Source organism: Seriola dumerili, unplaced genomic scaffold (assembly GCF_002260705.1).
Source record: "Seriola dumerili isolate Sdu_G_001 unplaced genomic scaffold, Sdu_1.0 BDQW01000003.1, whole genome shotgun sequence".
Taxonomy (NCBI): domain Eukaryota; kingdom Metazoa; phylum Chordata; class Actinopteri; order Carangiformes; family Carangidae; genus Seriola; species Seriola dumerili.
The window spans coordinates 11,402,531-11,423,121 of record NW_019174258.1 but is presented as its reverse complement, the minus strand read 5'-3'; the positions used below and the strand labels follow the sequence as shown (position 1 = coordinate 11,423,121).

At 39.1% G+C, this 20,591-nt stretch overlaps 1 protein-coding gene across 1 annotated transcript in view; it reads left to right on the top strand.

Moving 5' to 3' along the window:
* Window positions 1–20,591, top strand: part of ntrk3 (neurotrophic receptor tyrosine kinase 3) — a 175,151-nt gene that overhangs the window by 60,734 nt on the left and 93,826 nt on the right. The window contains exon 4 of the mRNA XM_022744966.1: window positions 10,377–10,445. Within this exon, the coding sequence (XP_022600687.1) occupies window positions 10,377–10,445 (69 nt within the window). The remainder of the gene's footprint in view (window positions 1–10,376; window positions 10,446–20,591) is intronic.

Below are 20,591 nucleotides of genomic sequence, written 5' to 3'. Positions count from 1 at the left end.
GCACATCCGTCTTCCACCATGACCACAAAACATTAAATGAAATAACATATAAAACTACTTGCACTAATAATGGCAGAGAGGAGTAATAGGAGTGTTGATTGCATATTACATCCTTCAAACCTGGAATTAATCATGATACAAGTGGTTAACTGATCAAACAACAATATAAACATTTTCCCAAAGCTAATAGTCTATACATGTGGATTACCCAGCAGTTCTTTGACTGTAATAATAATAATATGGACTTGCTGGATGTCATGTAGTGTGTGTTACCTCGTGTGAAGGATGCTGACAGTATGGTCACAGGAAGGACATCGTCTTAAAATCTACATGTTACATTTCAAACATTCTATGGGACAGAAGTTTGGGATTAAACTATTGCATAGGAACATCTCATGAGTTACAGAACAGATAGATATTTAATTATACATTCTTCCTTTGATCTGTGTCTATGAAGAGAGTTCTGCTGGTCACTACCCAGGACTGGGATGTGGGTTGTAGTTTATGACTCTTATCTAAAGAGGGACAGAGGAAGGGAGGTGTGTGTGTGCGCGTGTGTGTGTGTTCATGCATGGCTAGTTTGATAGTGGGAAGAGTAGCAAAGTGTCAATTTCGGGTCCATAACATTGCATGTCCTTACAATGAACTTCTTTAATGGCATGCAACTGATGCCAGGCCAGGTATGTGCGCTACACAGTTCTCGCAGCTTGTTTAAATGTAGTGGAGTAGAAAGTGCAATATTTACAGGTGTAGTGGAGTGGAAATCTAGCTTAGCATAAAATGGGATACTCAAGTAAAGTACCTCAAAATTGTACCCAAGTACAATACTTAACCATGGGAGTCAGACCTTCAGACCCCCCACCCCCACCCCACAGTTTGAACCCTGAGTTGCTTGCAGGCTGGAAAAGCACTCTGAGAAATACAGCTGGAAGAGAGGCTGAAAATGTTTCTTGCAGTCGTCTGGAAGAAAAATACTCCCAGGTGTCGTTATTGGTGTTTTAATCAACTCTAACATTTTATTGATTTCAGCAAGAGGCATTTCATAAAGCAGCAGGCCAGAACAGGTTGGCAGTGTGTACCTTCAGCTGAACAAGCAGCAAACTTTTGTCCATGGGAACTATGAGCCATTGGTCCACCATTGGAAAACCACAACACAGCTTCTCTGCTCACTGTTTGTCTCGCGCAACAAAGTCGCTTTCGCAATGCATTTCTGAGGCTCAGTGCATATTTCATCTCCATAATTAACAAACGCAATCAGAATTATGGCTAAAAGGTTCGAGTCTGCCTGTGGCAATACTGTCAGCCCAGTGGCGGTTCTGTCTCTGCTTGTCCCATTAGATTGATGACAATTTCCATTACATTACTCAGTCTATATTAACATCTCCATCCCTATCTGGAAAAATAATCAGAATCATGGCTTAAAGGCTTCGTTCTCTTGTGTCTTGGAACATTGACTCACATCTCTCCCTTGCAATCAGCAGTGTAGACGGATGACTGTGCACAATATTGTCTTGCATTAATTACACTGACAAACTGAAACCTCAAATGATATTGCAGGGATATATTCCAGTTACTAATGTCTTTACCATAATAGTGCTAACCTGACTTAATGGCTCAGTGAGCTGGGGTGTAAGGTGTCACGCCTTTCAAACTGACTCGCAGCTCTTTTTTTGCGTCATCTTTTCCATTCATCTTTCTACCCTTTCCTATCAGCTAATGCAGAAACAGCACAAAAATGCTTTTTAGTGATTAAAATCAATCAAACAATGCTGCTACACAGAGACTAATTTGTTGGTGTTATTATACTGATAGCGGGATTCATAAAAAGATACTGAATAGGCAGGATTAAGCCCTTATTAAAAGCAATCATTCCTTGTCAGTTGCAGCTTTTCCTGGAGTGACGGTTACAGACATTACAGGCTGTTATTAATGTTATGAGTCGCCATAAGGCCTTTGTTTACAGCATAGTTAGTGGGCTGAAGATAAAGTCATCTTTACTGATTGATTCAGGTAGGTGAATGGAGTTAATACGCATGTTTGGGTACATTTATAGGCATGCTACGTGGCAGTCGGTCTTTTCACACTGAAATATCTCAAAAACTTTAGTATTGATTGGTATGAAATTATGTACAGGCAATAATTCTCCCCAGAGGATGAAGCACTCTTACTTTCATGATCCCCTGATGGTTCATTGTTTGCCACCAAGAGGCTGACATTTTTTAATTTTAGGGAAACGGCTCAACAGGTGAAATCTGAGACAGATAATGAATCCTAATGACTTTGATGATGACTTTAATTTTGGGAGCAGTCACAAAGTAGCCTGCAGATGATACACACAGGAATAATTATTAATAAAGTTCCCAAATTTCAATTTGTCCAATCCAACAGTGAGTCATGACAAACCCAACAGCCTCAGCTGTATATTGTGTCATTGTGCTAATTAGCACATGTTAGAACGCTCACATGCCAGAAGTAGCTAACATATAACCGTTAGTTCCTAATCATTAGCATGTTAACATTGTTATTGTTTGCATGATAGCGTTTAGCTGAAAGCTCTACTATGCTAAAAGTACAGCCTCACAGAGCTGCTGGTGTGCACACCTTTAGTTTTGTGAGAAACTGATGCCAAGGATGTTCCACTGAACTCCATGGGTGTTTTTCTGAACCGCTTTACTTCACACTATACGTCGTAAACATCTTCTGAAGAAGCTGCCCAGTACAACCATAGTGCTGACACTATATAGTAGCTGCTATTATACTTTTGACAAGCAGTTGGGCTCATTAAAACAGCTGAGGGTTATGTAGCTTTCTCAATAGTACTTTGATAGTAGTTCCAGTTTCATGTTATTTAACCTCGTTGGATGTGGAGGAATAAACAGGTTTAAAAGCAGATGAGAGGAATTGTGCTGTGAGATTAGCACGACACATGCACTCATATACCACAACCGGAGGATTTTTCTGAGATTAAAGAATCTGCTATTTTTATCCCTCTTCCCCAGAGCCAACCTTACCTATGCTTGATGCAGATTTGGGGCGAATAATATTCTCTATTATAATGAAGTGGTGGCTGTTTGAAGTTTCTCCTTGGCTGTTTTGATTAAATGAATTCCATACGGTATCTCCAACACAATTTAAGGAACTGCAGTGATTGAACTGCCTAAGGAGGGAGTTTTTAAGCACATTCATTCATATGCCTTTACCAATAATACTATACAAGCGCCGTCTCACTGAAGCACATCCCTGAGCACATCCCATGGTGTATTTGATTCTTTGTCGTAAATGATTTACACTTTGTCTTCATGCTGGATTTTGGCTTGATGTTTTGATAGAACAAGATGTTTAAAACTGAAGATAAGTATACTGCTTCCTAAATTTATGAGCTTCCCCAGAGGGAAATCAAACCTTAAGATGACAGCCACTAACTGTTTTCCAGCTATTTCAGGTGATTGTTTTTACATGTGAACGAGCTTCCAAAATCTTCTCAAGAGGATCTGCACTGTGGCTGACACTGCACTTGCTTCTAGTGTGGGGACTATAGTACATGTACTGAATATACAACCACGGCGGAATATGTGAAAAGATAAATTTCATTTGCTTCATGCAAATTATTCTATCTTTAATTAAGGCTCCACTTTTGTCATTAATAGATCATTAGCTCATTGATTTTGAGACATCCTGGTAATTACTGTAAACAAATGAGACAGTCACTCAGTGGCCTTCAGCTTCTGCATGGCATTTTACAATGAAGCGTCCTCAGGTTAGGTAGAGCCAAAATCATCTGGATTTCTATAAAACATAGAACATTGTTTAATGACACAAATCAGAAAAAGTTCAGTTGTTAAGCTAAGCCTCTCCTGTAAGGCAAAACATGATTTGGAGAAACCTGAGGAGAATTTTCTATCACATCGACGCCATTGTTTATGGTAATTATACCACAAATGTAATTCATTTAAAAAAGTCACTGTATACTGATGTTTAAAAATGCCACACTGAGAAATTTAACAATTAAAGCACTAAATGAATACATTGAAAAATACATTAAAAACAAATATCAAGCATCTCTACAGGGTTAAAGACAATTAACAATTAGAGCTAAATATAATTAGTCCAGGAGTCACAAAACAGACCAAGAAAACAAGAGATTGATTTGATGTGAAAAGAATTATTCTTCAGCAGCAAGTCATGCAAACTCTTTTGATTGTTATCTGGTCAAAGTCATTTCCACCATTTGCTAAGCACAACAGCAGTTCATCTTACTAGTTGAACCTGCAGTCACTGATTTATTTTATTTTTTTTCTTTGCTACTTGGGGGCAGAGCAACAAGCTGTAAACACAACATGATAGCAAACAGTTGCTTTCTTCCTGAAGTAACAGGAGCAACATTAGCATTTATTTGGAGCTGTTAGAGCCGTTATTTGGATTTATTGAAATGACTAATATTCAATTTTCGTAGGAGATCTCGTTTCTGGCCAGCTGCTGAATTAATGAACATATTCAATACCCTGTTTGCTCTGTTTTGTTTGCTTGGTTTCCACCAACTGAGGGGAGTACCTTGGTCTTTACCTGTGAAACTCTACTAGTCAGCTGTTGTGCTGGGCGAGTAACACACAGTGGGTTTATTACAACTCTTTGGCTGTAAACAGCTGCGTGCCTTGGAAACACGTTTGAGAGCAATGAGTGATCCACAGCAGTTGAAAACAGGGGTGAACTGCAGATAATTCACTGTTATGTAACATTACGGATTGTCATATGGCTTATATAGGGGTCTACACATTCTCTGTTCAATGCCAATGTGTGCATATGCAAATGCATATTTGAAATGCAGTGTGACGTTCTTGTATAGCTCAACAAAAAAGTAGTGTTGTGACGGTCGGGGTGGAGGGTGAGCATTAAAACCAGAGATCTGGGTTTGTGCAGCGCTGGACTGTCGTCTCTTTAGTCTTTGGACTGTGTGTTTGTGTGTGTGTGTTTTCACGGAGGAAGCCCTGAAAATAGATCTCTTAGCCAGCAATTTTGAAGAAACGCAGGAATGTGGATGTTAGGCTATAGAGCCTAAAAGGTGTTTTAACAAGATTAGATGAGGTGTATTTTACGGCTTATGTGATATACTGTATATTTAATGGTATGGATTTGGAGGAGTACTGCAACTTGGAATGGCAACAACTGACAAAAAAACCAATAAACGTTTTTTCTCAGTTATTTACACCTAAATGTAAATTAAAGTCCAATGAGATCAGAGTCAAAGGTCGCACACCACAGATAATATCACCTTAGACTTAAGAAGGTGAACTAAAGCCCCATTCAAATGTGATTAACATAAAAAGGCAGGTGGGAAATAAAATATTGACTGTGCTCCTCTGTAATTAAACTCATCATTCCAGATGGCATTTTAACCATCTCAATTACATGATATGGCCTGTAATAAACAGACATTCCACAGGACAATGCCCAAAGAGGAGGCCAAGGGGCCGGCGGAGAGATGAAACACATATTATCTCTGATGTCCAGTGAGAATAAAAGAATTACAAATCAGGGAAGAAAAGATGCTTCACAATTTGTCTGAGAATTATCATATTCATAGTTTGCTTTGGTATCAGAGTGATATGGTTGTCTGTACGTCCATGGATACGTTGCAAACATAGCTAATAGCTAATCCAGCATGCTTTTAATGGTAGTAGTTTGACAGAGTTTAAACAAGTATAGGCCAAAAACACAAAGTGCTGGACAGAAGGACAGAATATAAATTACAGGAGGAGTAGCAAGTTGGCTGAAAAAACATTAGGCATTTGCGGCTGTAATTATCACTGTGGTAGGAGTGAAAAATTAGTCATATATGCTCTGTAAGAGATTAAAATCCCTGACCAGTGCAGGTAATGTTAAAATCACCTCACCTCCCCTGGAGAAATAAATTCTGTCCGACTGGGGCTTAAGAGGCCTAGGATATTTTAAATTTGCATTTTCATTCTGTGAAGGAGGCATGGTTGGTCTGGCTGAATATGCATATCCATATACATTCAGTACTCTATCACTGTGTGCATTCAGGCAGGATGCATGCAGCTTCAGCTGTAGAGGGGATGGACCGATGGACCATGAGATGCATAGTTACACTGGTTGGGATGAAAAGCATGAAATACGTTCTGAGCATTATCAGGCAGAGACACGCAGGAGGCTGCAGTGGCGTAGACTCATGCAGACATCATTAGCAGCTTAAAGCTGAATTCTTCACTGTGCAGTTTACTTTTTATTTGTCACCTTCCAGCTAAAGGACGATCTTGGGGTTATGGGAAGTTCAACCTTTGCAAATGAGGGGGAACGATTTATTTTGGGAATACCTTTGGTGATAAGGGGTTATGGCTTTGATGTCTTAAGCACTGCATCAACATAATAAATGTAGAAATTGCAGAATAATACCTGGCATGGCACATTTTATCTTTGGAACTGCATGCTGACATTCATTCAGTCTTCTTGGAGAGTGTTTCCAAAAGGATGTTTTCCTGGGTGTTTGGATGAATACAAGCTTGAATGAGAACTTGACTGCAGGCTGAATCATTTTTGTGTTGCCACAGTCAGTGACAGAGAGAAGCAGAATGAAGGTGTATTTTCATTATAATGTTTGGCTTTTTATGTATTTTACATTTACATTATATTACATTTTATGTAATTGCTGACTGTAATTACCTTTTACGTTGCATTGTTAGTGTCATGCTCTAGACAAAAGATGACCTGGATCCCATTACTTTTCCCGTTATGTTATTAATGCAACATTATTTCATAAACTGCAAATGGCTGCTGTACAGAAAAAAACCTCCCTCCTCTAAAATGTCAGCCTTGCAGGACTGGGGGAAAACAACTTTCTTTTAAGATTGACATCTCTGATATTTTAAAGTTAGACATTCTGTTTTTGAGAGGTGTGTTTTCGCAGCTTCCAGTCATTGACATTACTCATAACATAAAGGGCTCTGTGACATTTCAAGGAAACAAAAATCTGTTTTTAAGTAACACAATGCTGCAAAAATGAACACACAAAAAAAGAAGCAATTAGTTTGTGGTATTAGCAGCTTCCCCTCAGCCTGACAGATGACGACTAGATTTCATGACGTCCAAGCTGCTGATCATTTGCGACATCTCGCTCAGTGGCTGTCTGGTTCTCCTCTGCGTGGTCCTGAATGTCAATGTGCAGAGCTCCCCCACACTCAGACAGTAGATGCTGCACTAATTAACCAACCCTCTCGAGTAGCCAAGCCCTCCCAATGGCATCTGTGCCAAACAGAATTATTAAAGAAGGAGGGAGGAGGAGTTGTGCCTCCTCTGCAGAGGAGCAAATACCCAGGTTGAGTTTAGCATCCACTTCGTCGCCCTCTGGCTGGGGAGCCTATGCTGTCATCAATATTAACACCCTAGATACATCCGTCGCTGTAACGCATATTTTTTTTTACCTCAACCTGATGAAAATTTCATGTGAATCACATAATTATAATTCTATATTCAAATGAGCGTCGTCTGAGGAGCAGAGATGATTTGTGGCTCGGTGACTGAATAAGTGTTGTGTGGATACTGACACTGTGTCTGTTTTACACTTCAGTCAAAGTAATGGAAGTGTGTGTGCGTGCTTGTCGGGTGGCAGTATACAGTATGTCCTTCCAGTTCTGGAAACTGAGCTGCCTAGCTTATAAATAGATTAATTTTCTACTCCGCTAATTTTTTAATTTAATAATCATTGGCCCCCCTCCTCACCTCCTGTCTTTTGGCATTCCGTCAGCTTTGATGGCTTATTTGTTGATTTGTTTATTTATTTATTAATTCATTTACCCCCCCCCCTTCCGACCAAAATCCAATTTTAGCTGACATTTCTTGTCGAGATGCGAAGGATGACCTTTGAAAACAGAACACTTCCTGCCAGAGACGTGAAGGAGGTCTCACTCTGTGCTCAGAAAACACTCGTCCTCTCCTCTCCTCTCCTCTCTTCTCCTCAACAGTGTTATTAGTATTCTCTGTTGTTTTCTAACTACTGTTTGGTGAGTATAGATTCTGCTTAGCTGGATAGCAAACACACAACAAACCATCAAAGTAGTAACATTACTGGATAAAGGGGATTTTCACCATTTTTTTTATCACATATTAAACACTGTCATAAATTGGACACTGACTCGTAGGGTAGGATACACATTATAGTTTGTAGAACTAGCATAACTTTTGTTATGCTAGGCATGGTATACCTTCCATTTTTTTAAAAAACAAAAAGGTGCCCTTTAATTGAACTACAGTAACATTTACTTGTGTCGTTTTTACAAGTAGATTTATTACTCAGCTGCTGTTTGGGTGCCTGCTCTTGGTCCATAGTTCATGGACCCTTGAGGCAGTTCCTCAAAGTCTTCAAGGTGGCTCCAGGGCTCTCTAAAGGGTCCCAGGGTTTAATGTTTGTGATTCACGCACCAGAAATGATCCCATCCCGTCTGAAGAATTCTGCGCAATTAAGAAATATACTCTTTTGTTATAAAATATAAAATCGATGTGTGTCGATTTGAATGTTTCTTTGAAGTCCTGCGATCTAACGTATGTACATCTGGAGATCTTTGGTCTGACGTGTGTCTATTTTAGGGTTTCATCATTTGACGTGTGTCTATTTGGAGATCTGTGCTCTGTGTGATCTGCGTGTCTATTTTGAGTGTGTGTGATTTGACGTAAATGTTGAGCAGACCTGCTCTACATCACCTAATGAGCTGCTGTTTGCTCGCCCACCTTTTCGCTCTCTTGCTCTCCCTCTCCCCCTCCCTGTAATGCATTCTTTCAGTGTATAATACAGGCCCTGTGGGACCACAGCTTTTCTCTGGGAGGGGAAATTTCATGCAGCATCTTTACATATTCTCACACACATTCCCTGTATTCAGAGCACTGCATCACACTAGCACACATTTCAAGGTGACAGTATTTAACCAGTGTGTGTGTGTGACTTGATGCAAATGTACTAAAACTATGGGTTCTAACTTTGTGTGTGTGTGTGTGTGGGCGTGTGTGTGGGCGTGCACGTGTGTGTGTGCGCATGTGTGTGTATGTGCATATGTCATTGTATGTGTGCATGATGGATAGAAAGTCCTGCAACATCCATAGCTCCCTGTTGCCATAGTGACACTTCTGGTTACAGGAGCATCTATTAGGTCTTCCATACAAATGGCCTGTTATGGAGTATTTGTGTGTGCGTATGAACTCAATGTACACAACTAGAAATGTAAAAAAAATACATAAAAAAGTTCACAATTCGCTCCTTTGTATTTTAAGATCTGTGTTATAATTGCATTTTTGTCTGATGCTTTAAAAAAGGTCTTACTTTAAAACACTGAAACATCGATTTTTAACACATCCCACATTATATTGTAAAAATTGTTTTCTACAATTATCTGTCGTGTTTAATTTGCTGTATTTCATATTTAAATCTTGTTTTTCAGTTGCTGTATTCTGTTGCTTTTTCTACTGACCCAGTGTCTCCATCAAAATTCAGTCTCGTCCCCCTGTATATACATTATGTTATATCCTCTGTCATTGGCTGGATACACACTGTGAGCTGTGTTGTGTTCAAAGTGACAAAAACATGAAAAATGTGTGAGTCATTAAGCGACTGTTCACATCAAAGGAAACATCAGATGAGATTGAATGCTGCTTGTTCTTTTTCCTCTCATGATGTAATGCAGCACATCGATGGAGCAGGGGCTGATAATTGGATTTGATAGCATACTTTATGACAAACTGCTGTGTTAATGCCCGCACAGAGATGCTGTATTTCTTAATAACTGTATAGACAGATGCCTGTTGTTCATATTTAAACTGATTAAAGGTTCTGGTCAAATCACTCGTAAGTCTCTGGATATTTGCTATTGAATTTAGAGGCTTCCTGAGCTGCAGGGGTTCCTTAAGTCAACTGCATTACTTGGCTCGAAAGCGGTCAACTTTCTTTTATTGAGTTGGCTGAGCCCTGAAGCTCCACACAGACACGCCTGTTTCCTTTTCCGTGTCAATAGTACTTTGCCTTATTTTCAGCTATTAATGCAGGCCTGTATATCTAGTTGTCTATTCATGTTCTTTTATTTAGTAAAATTTACTTGCTGAAATACGTCATAATACTGTAGATAGAGGTACAGAGTGATGTGTTGAGACAAAAACAAAACCCAAAGTGACCGAAAAAAGTATTTCACCTCAAAAGGAGGAGGGAAAAAAAAGCACCAGAATGACCCCTGAAAACAATTTGGTAATTGTGTTTCTGAAAGTACATCAAACTAGAATTGAGAAAATGGTACACAAACGGAACAGACATAACATCAAGGATGAGACATAAAATAATTGAATTTAACTTTCTCTTTGTTTTTTGTTTTTTTCCTCTGCAGAAACTTGTCAAAGAATCCTCTCACCACTCTGTCATGGCAGCTCTTCCAGCACCTCCAACTCTCCGAGCTGTAAGTCTTCTTCCCTCGTCTGATCTCTCTCATTGGCTTTTGTTTGTATTTTATTAGAGCAATTTATCACCGCTCCCTGCGCTCTATCTGCCTCAATACAAATTGTCTTCACTGCATACTATTATAATTCCTGTCTTTGTTGTACAAAACCTCTAATTTGTCTGAGCACATGTTGAAGACTGAATCTATAGGCGATGTAGTGGCACTATGATCTTATAAGTCATTTGTTGACTTAATTAACACACACAAAGGAAATGTAATGGCCTGGTAGGAGGAGGGAGTCTGACCCCATTTTCTTGTTTGTTATGAATATTTTAGCGATCATTGTGTTTATGAAATGAGTTTGCTCTTTCACCACCGGGGAAAACATTGCAGTGTCGACCCGCTTGTAATTTACACATCATTACCCCTGTCAGCGCTGTCCATCATTTGAACCTTCGCTGTGCTCCGAACACTGGCGCTGCTTTCTGCGCCTTCTTGCGTATAGAGCCGAGGTATGGCAGGATGTGATACAAGACTACTTCAATCAGGCCTCCTTATTGTGCTATTTTCAGAGGTAGAAGCAGGGCAGCTCCTCTGAGAACACGGCACAATGCTGATCTGGGGTAGTCCTGCTGCTGCTGCTGCTGCTGCTGCTGCTGCTGCTGCACAGTCAGCCGAGTGGAGGGAAAATCCCGTGTACATTGACTCTGTAGCTTTTAGCTTACCCTGCCATCCTGAGCAAAAACTTATCCCTCACACTCGCAGGACTCACTGATATTACAGAACATTTTTTCTTATCCGTCCTGCGTAGGAAGCAATTGACACCAGACCCCATACCAGCGCTACACAAGTCTCATCTCGCTGTGGGTCCTCACCAGAGGCAGATGGGTCTCTGAATCCCTCAAAATGTCTTTTATTGGGTTGTGAATTTCATTCTTCGCTGGATTGTAGAAGTTCTGTACTTGTGTTGTCTTACCAGCTGTCCAATTCAGCTTATGTGTGAGCTCTTCTGGCTGCTGCCGCAATGTCTCAGTTTCAAACCCCATACTTTCATATGTATATATGTATAAAGCGCTCCAAATTAAACTGAAAACATATTTTCTTCATCAGCTTCTTACTATAAGTGATGGATTTCTACATCAGTACACACCAGTGTTGGAGAGTTTTAGTTATCTTACATGAGACATTTCTGTATTTGTGTTTTTCTGTGCGTTCCTCTCACTGGTTTGAAGGAGGCGGGGCTCATTTAGAAAAAGGTGAAGTCACACACTTCCGTCAGCTAATCAAGATTTAGCAGCGTTTCAATTTGGTCGTTGTCAATCAGATGTGATCAAACCATGCACAGAACATTAGTCCACACTTCAGACATTTAGCAGGGAATACAAAGCCGTCTGCGAGGAATCTTGGTGTTGTCTTTGTTTGACTTTTGACCATCACATTGAGAAATCGGTTTAATCTTGTTTTTTGCAGCTCAGAAATATTGCTAAAATCAGTTCAGCATTGCCTAAGAACATCATAGAGCAAATCATCCATGCCTTTATCACTCCTTATCTGAATTATTGTAACTCCTTAGTTTCCTGTTTAAGTGAGTCTGCAATTTCACGACTGCAATTTGTTCAGAACGCAGCAGTCAGGCTCTTGACAAACACTAAACGAAGAGAGCACATCACCTCCATTCTGGCCCAACTTCACTGGCTTCTTGTACGTGCCAGAACTCAGTTTAAAGATCCTCCTGATCGCATTCAAAGCTGTCCATGGCATGGCACCCTCTTGTTCTATCAATGCTTTAATGAATCTGCTCTTACTTATTATTTTGTGGCTTAGTTTGGTTTCTTGGCTAGTGAGGTGATCGGGGTGCAGCAAGCCCAGCTTCAGCACATATATTTTAAGCGGGTGATAAATAAGGCCCAACTTATTCTCAACTGTCCTGACCATCCACTTTACAAGGACTTTGACCTCCCTCCATCTGGACGCCGTTTTAGGATGCCAAAAACAAAGACACGGCATGCTTGAGTCTCCTTTATCCCTGTTGCTATTGACAAGCTCAATCTGCTAGGCTAGGCCTAGTCCTGCTCACCTGCCTTTCTTGCACAACATTTTATGTGACTTGATGCAGTATTTATGTCTAACCTACTGCATAAATTGGGTTGATCTGGTACTGCTTACCATTCTGATGTTGTTGGTTCGAGGTGGTAGCAATGTTTTTACTTGAGCTGACCACTCCCGGAATCATTGCGTTCCGTATGTGATGTTTATCATTGCCAATGTATTTTAATGTCTTTGATGTGTTCATGATGCCTGCTGCAAACCAAATTTCTCTGGGATAATAATATGATAATAATAATACGTTGAAGTATTTTTGAACTTCAATCACTGTACTCTCAGATCACTCACAGCGTCTGACCAGTTGCTCTTAAGTGTCCCACAGTGCAGGCTCAAAACAAAGGGGGACTGTACTTTGCTGTTTAAGCCCCTTCACTGTTAGGTCAGCTAATTCTGTAGCACTTTTTAAAAAACTGTTATAGATCCACTTGTAAAGGCTGGTGTTTTTATAAGATTGTTGTTTATTCCTGTTGGTTCTATCTGTCTTGAGGTTTTGTTTAGTTTACTATATTGTTTTTTGTTGTTGAGGTTTTTGGATTTTTATTTCTAATTGTGAAGCACTTTGTAACTGCTGTTTTCAAAAGTGCTATAAATAAAGTTTATTATTAATATTATTAGTAGTAGTAGTAGTATTATTAGTATTATTATTATTATAGGAAAAATATGGAACATTTGAATCTGCAAAGTGACTTGCAAATAATAATAATAATAATGATAATAAAAAAAACATCTAAACAACTAAAACATATAAGTGCAAAACAGGAATAGTAGTGAGTAGTGAGATAAAAATGATCATTTCTCTCTAGCATGAAATAGAAGTTCTCAAGTAAAATACAAGAACCTCACATGAGTTGTGTAGTGTAGAGTTTTACACTTGAATAAAAGACAAGATCAAGGCCAATTTGCCTACAGAGACACTGAAGTATTAATGTAGTTCAGTTAAATCACCTTAAATTCCTCGACAGACCACATTACATGCAGCAAAGCAAAATAACTAGTGCAGACCCATCCTTAACCAAATCACCATTACATCTCCGAGAGCACGATTTGGTCCGATGTGCAAATCCTATTTCTTCTTAAGCAACCATTTTAGATGCGTACAAATGGTGTCTTTGTTGTTCTACATGAAAAGCAGGGCAGGGTGATGCCCGTGTTTCCTGGTGAATGCTGATGAGGAGTGAGGGTTTATGTCTATTCCATTTGGTGTGTTTAGTTAAGAGGTGTCAGTTGGAGTGGCGTGGCGGCACAGACGTGGGCCGAGGCGTTATGCAAGAAGGAAGCCATGTGGAATCAGGCCTCGCTAATAGGAAATGAGTCACTCTATCATAGGCAGAGTCTGCGACGTGGCCCTGACATCATTACTCTCCTCACTGTGTCTATGTGCTCACCCAAACCATATTAGCTTGGTAAGTGCCAATCATTCAATCATTCCAAATGAAGCATGCTCACCAGGCGGCTATTTCCTTTAATTATTAGAATAATACACAATGCAGTATCAATGATAAGTGCCCACCCGTGCTGCTGAACCACACTGATATTATGTAAATAGAGGAAGATCAAACCAGCTGAAATAATTTCCGTTTTATGTGAGGAAAGGAGAGCATGGCCCTTTGCCATGATGCTGTTGCTACACCGTGTTATCTCAATCACTCTAGGCACTGCCATTGTTGTTGAATTTCATTTTTTTGTTTTTACAATGAAAGACCACCAGTTTCGAAGCTGCAACACATCGATGAAAATGAATACAAAATGTACAAATGTTTTGTTTTAACCATAGAATTTCACTCTGGATCCTTCACAAACATTCTAATCTATCAATTTGTTGTATATTTCATTCAGGTCTATTCTTTTATTACGCTGGCACTTAAAGATTCTCTATCAGATTGTTTGTGATGGCCAAGTTTGGAATTAGATGCTACATTTCTCTCTTGTTAATGCTCCTGCACATCTAATTAATTAAGTGCAAAACATGTTAAATTAGCTGAATAAACAGCTACTTTAATGTGAAGGCGGGATCCCTCAAACTAGGGATGGGCATTTTGAGTAATTTCAGTATTCGAGTAATCTCATTACCTTATGAACGAGTATTCGATTACTCGCAAAATATATATACAATATATATATAATATGTATTTTTTATTTTTTTTTTACGTAAAAAAAGAAATACAGGAGGTCCGTGTCCGACTGGAAACACAAGTGGATTATATTTGGATAATATTTCCAGACATCACTTTTCCTGGTCACGGCTGCCATGGTGTACGTATGTAGCGCCAAGTGAGTAGAACTACTGTAGCCAAAAACAAAAGTGAAATGCTACTCTAATAATGACGTCAACAACGAGTTCTCGAGTACTCGAGTACTCGTACCCATCCCTACCTCAAACAAGCACTGAACATGGAGTCCAGCACTCACTCTTTATGTGTATTTTCCTATGGTTTTGAGGGGTTGATTCTTTCACCTAATTCCACAAGTAAAAACAGACTTGGGAACAAAAGTCAACCTGTATGATAAAGGTGAAGAAGAAAAAGTTGTTTCTATCAGTTAACGTACATCAAGTCTGTTTTTCCCTTATCAGACGCTCCTTATCAAGCCTAGTAAAGTGTAACTGCAAAACAGTTGCTTTGTTTTGCAGGTTGATTGCACAGATATTTCACCCTCCCTGCAACATCTTAATATCAGTAACAATGGCAATACTATCAGTGAAATCTCAATAATCTCAAGTCTTTTGTGGCTCCTGTGAAAAGGCCCCAACATCACATTGAAGCCTTACAATAGGCGTCTGCTGTGTGCTGCCTCTGGATGAGACACAGATAATCGGCTCTGCCTCTTTGTCTGTGTGCCCTTTAGCCAAAGGACCAGAGCTACTGCAGTGTGCTGCGCAGGCCAGCCAATCAAAAGCCTGAGAACAGCAGCAGGGTGAAGGGGGCGGCTAAATGCTAAATCTGCCGCTGTGGCTTCCAGGGTGATATTATTGGAGATTATTTGAAGCAGAGTTAGCGGCAGTCGCCAGTAACGCTGTCTTCGAGGAAGCTCATTCTGTCTGGTCCACAAAAAAGAGGAAAATATTCTCCTTCTTTAGAAACTGAAGCGATCTGCCTGAGGCAATGTGCATCCCGAATCCCTTTATTCTGTTAGCACTTCTTTAATCCCGGCTCTCTGGGAAGCAGGGGCCGACGCAAAGTCAAACATTTACGCCTCTCACTGCAAAATGGATTTTTCTTTGAATATGGATGAAATATGAATAGATCAAACCTGTAATCTTCTGAAATGACTGCTAGTGGATTAGGATGAATTAAACATTAAATTTCCAAGGGCTCTATGAACAGGTAAATTACTACATTTTAACCTTCATTTCATTAGAGTCCAATTTCACTCAGGGCAAACTCTCACTGAAATACATTTACACTGACTCTTCAAAATCATCAAAGACCGACTTGCAAGAGGAAAAGGGAGGATTCAAAATGGAAGAAAAGACTAGACTGGGGGCAGCAGTGGCCTAAACATTGAAGAGGTCAGAGATTAAAACCCAGACGGCCGAGCAGAATACATGTGTGTAAAATGAAGAAGAATGCTTCACCTGTCAGCACTGTTTTTGTGAAAGTAGCCACAAATACAAATGCAAATACAAGGTCTTTCTCTTTGAAAGTAAAATTCCTAGACACCACCCCTCAGAAAAAAACTTTGGATGAGTCCTCCCAACACCCAAATACATAAAACACCAAAAATGCTTTTAAAAAGCATATTAGAAAGCGAGGTTTCCATGTCTTTTATGAAACAGGTTTAGGTTCTATATAAATAGTGTTTAAGTATCAACGTGCGCACTCAACAGACAAAATGCACGCAGCCCGTATTCAGAAACTGAGCCTTAAAATGAGCCGTCAGGACTTCTGTAACTTTGTGATGTCACAGTGAACAACTCACAACATTCAGTTATATACCCCAAGCCCGACTCATCTGGACCCAGCGTTTGGTTCTTTAAATCAAAAATAAATCCTCTTATGGATAATAAAGCTTAAAACACCAGTAAAGTATAAAACAGCGGACCTTTAAGTTGAAGTGTTGCTTGATGTCAGTCTGGTTTCCTAGTCATCTCTCACTGTGGCTGTATCTCTAATTATTTAATATGCAAATAAACTAACTGCATTATGAACATGCATTCAAGATAGTGACACATTTTTAGTCAAATGTGTGTATATTTACTTGCACAGAAATTACACTACTTCAAATACTGTGGGAAAAAAAGCAGTAGTTATCTACAAAGGAGCATGACAGCTCACCATAACAACCCCATTCACTTGACAGACATTATTAGATTATCCAGAGAAAATGGTATTTGGAGTAAATGTGCAGGGCTGAGGTAAAGACTACAGATGCAACAATTTGTGTTACAACATAATGGCAACAAAGATTTAATCAGGTGAAAAGTAGGGCCTGGGGGTGTCGTTAGAATGAACAAATAAAAACGACTTCTTAATAAAAGGAATCACCTACAACAGAAGCTTACATTGTAAAGTCAGTATGACATACATTTCCACAGAACTCATTCCAACAGTACAACTAATTTGCTATACTCCAGACTGATGTTAAGCTACCATCAGCACTCAAAATGTCCTCTTCTTTCACATTAAAGCTGACCTATGACAGAAAGGCTGAAAGACTTTAAAAGCATTATGTTGCGTTTCATTCGTGGTAACTTAATATCGTTTGGGGAATCAATTCAAGTGAACGCCTTAGATGACTCTTGCTGTACAGAGATGAATCAACGCTGTGGAAATAGACATTATACTGAATTCATCAGGACAACAAGTGAACATGGTTTGGACAGGAGAAATTACAAATAAAGGCCGGTCTCTAATATAACCCTGTCCCAAATAAAAGGCCACTGAAATAAATGAAGGCCCCATCCACCATTTGAGAATATATCGTATCTCAGTTCTGTAAATGCAAAAAAGAAAAATCTCTACTTGTCACAAGACATTGCCTCAGCAGACAAAAAACAGACAATGGACAAAAAATGGATACCAAAGTTCCACATTCCCACTGGAACTGTAATAACACAACCACCAGTTCACCACCTCACACTCAGCAAGGCTTCGACTGAAGCCATGAAATTACCAAACAGTACAGTACAAAATGGTCATGCACTTGGCTGTGCCTATGCCTCTGCCGGATTTCAACTGGCATGAAAATAGAGCCCTGATTATCAAAGAGCCTTGGAGCAAAGTGTTTTGCACATAACTAAACTACAAGTTTGGTTAGAAGGCTGTTGTTGCACTGGGCAGCTCCTGGGTCTGGATATGTGTCAATAGGATTTTGCTGAGTCAGATGCCTTTGAAGAATAACAGCCAAAGTGAAGGCAGACAAAGATAATCAACGTCTTCCTTCCATGTGAATTGGATCTATTGTAGAATAACTGGTCAGCAGTCAGTTAGAACTTCAGTCATTTTTGGGAGCAGCAGAACAGGCTGAAGACATAACACTGACATACTGATAACTGATAACATTGTTGTGTGTGTTATCAACTAGTTGCCTATTTAAACTTCCACAGCATTTATTTGGTGCATACGACCTGATAAAAGTCAGTCCAGTATTTACTTTCCTTTTAGCTCTGTTTTGGAAAAATGTCTGGCTGTTCTGCTGCTAAATGCGCCGATATGTTCCCCAGCTTTTTGCCAACTGTATCGTATGTTTGGTTCTGATCCCAAGAAATGGTTTATTGGAGCTGAAATTGGAGCTTTTTGCTGAACAGCTGCCTGCTCTGTATATAAATGAGAGCAGTGAGATGGAATCAAGACAGTAAATTTTCAGGTCATAAAACCTAAACATTTAGCTAAAGGACACCAACGATGTGTTCTAATCGAGTTATTGGAATTTACAACTTATAAATAATGTTCGTTTCCAAGTCTTAATTATGACTAGGAAACTCTACTCTGACTCAACACTTAATAATAATACAGAAGCTCCTGAAAAGCAAGCAAATATGGAGCCTTATATCATCCGAGCCATTGTTCAATGTAATAAAAACCAAATTAGGTGTTACATAGTCAATACACAGAATTTTAATCCTCACACAATCAACTCTGCCAATATGCAAATGTGATGTATTTACATATGTTGGTTTTCTATGTATGAAATATATGTACATATAGAATAAAATATATGTAAAAATTATATATAAAACCTATTTGAAATTGGAACAATTTCATGTATTGACATGTCCAGCCCATACAAATATATATGTTCATGTATGTATGCTTATATTGTAGACATGTGTTACATAAATATATATCCATCCCAAAGCCTGTCAGTATATGTTGATATTATATACAGAGGGTCCAGAAGTCTGAGACCACCTTCCTAGAATGGGTAGATAAACATGTTTAAAATCAATGAGAGAGTAATAAGAAAAACATATATAAGCATATATAATTTTTATATATATGATGTTTTGATAAACATAGCGTATATAAATTTAATATATATTGTCAACATACATAGTTGCAACATGTTATACCGTATAAAAATTCATCATAGATACTTTTAATTTATGTACATATTCACATTTTACTCTGGGTATTTTATATGTTATAAACTTATATCTTCATATATCCAGAGGATCTATATATCTGATAATAATATATCCCCTATTAGGTGACATATATGGCAACATCACTTGTTGATATAGGCCACATACTGTATATGTCATATGTCACATATGTCATATATGTCATTTCTGTATAGGTGTAATCCCACAACGGTCCTGTTGATGTCGTGAAAATGATACTAAATACAATAACTGTATGACACAATAGACATTAGATAATTGTTAATTAAAAATATGATTTATCTTGCTGAAAGCAGTACAGTGAAAGCCATCCATGAAACAGAATTCATAGCACAAGTGAGTACACTATACATCAAACTATAAATAGATAGGACACATGTCACAGTATCATTATCATCCATCCTGAATATATACTATGAACACATACATAAAGCACCTTTCAAAGCACCTATCTGCTAAAAATAACTGCCAAAATATCTGAAGGGTCCCCCGCCACAGTCTTTGAAGAAAAATGTGCCTTAAGCTGCTGCTCACTTTGTCAGTTTTTGCTACCTGGAGCCTTCCCTGACCTGACTATGGTGCCCCCACTCCTCTACATGATTGCAGCACAGGTGGTGTTGTCGATAAGCCAAAGTCAGGTCTGGCTCCTCAGACAAATTATGCCATAGTGGTTTGAAAAAAAAAAAAAAAAAAAAAACAGTCAGGCAGTGAGAGAGCCTGCTGGGACGCTAACTGGCCAAGTGGCTGCAACCTTACAGAAAAGCAATGATGGGACAAAACGGTGATTTATTTATTCACAGTGTGCCGCTTTATTCATGACATAAGCAGAAGATATGGCGTGACAATGATGGAACCAGTCCAGCAGCAACCAGGAGTGTGGTAAAGCAATGATACAGAGTTTGTGCAGTGTGGTAAAAAGCAACTGTTTAGCAAATTTAGCAGGATCAGGGGAAAAGGCTTATGTTGTAAAAGCTCTTGCTGACGAGGAGAGAATTGAATTTGACATTGGTTGAGTCAACTCTCCGTTTTTTCCTGCATTTATTCCCCCTGATTGATTTATAATATTCTTTCTTAACACTCTAATCTCTCGACTCCTGCTGTACAATGAAAAGTGAGCGTACTTTGATGTTCGTGACAGGGACAGAGCAACAGTGCAGCAGTGTTGCAGCAGCCAAGCAGGATAAAATGAAAGCAGTTCATGGCTGTCTCTTATTATTCAGCCTGACAATCAGTCAATCAGCTGATTCAAGACTCTAGAAGGGCACGACCACCAGATTATAATACGCTATAATAATAATGAGAGCAGTGGCCACACTGTTTGATTGACAAGTGATCTATGGGAAGAGCAGTGCAGAAACGCAGCAGCAATAAGATAGAGGCAAAAAATAGAAGAAGAAGAAAAAAAAAAGAGACATGCTCACTTTCCAATGATGAGATATATCACTCAAAATTCACACTAACGATCAACAGTAGATTCACATTTTATCTTATTAATA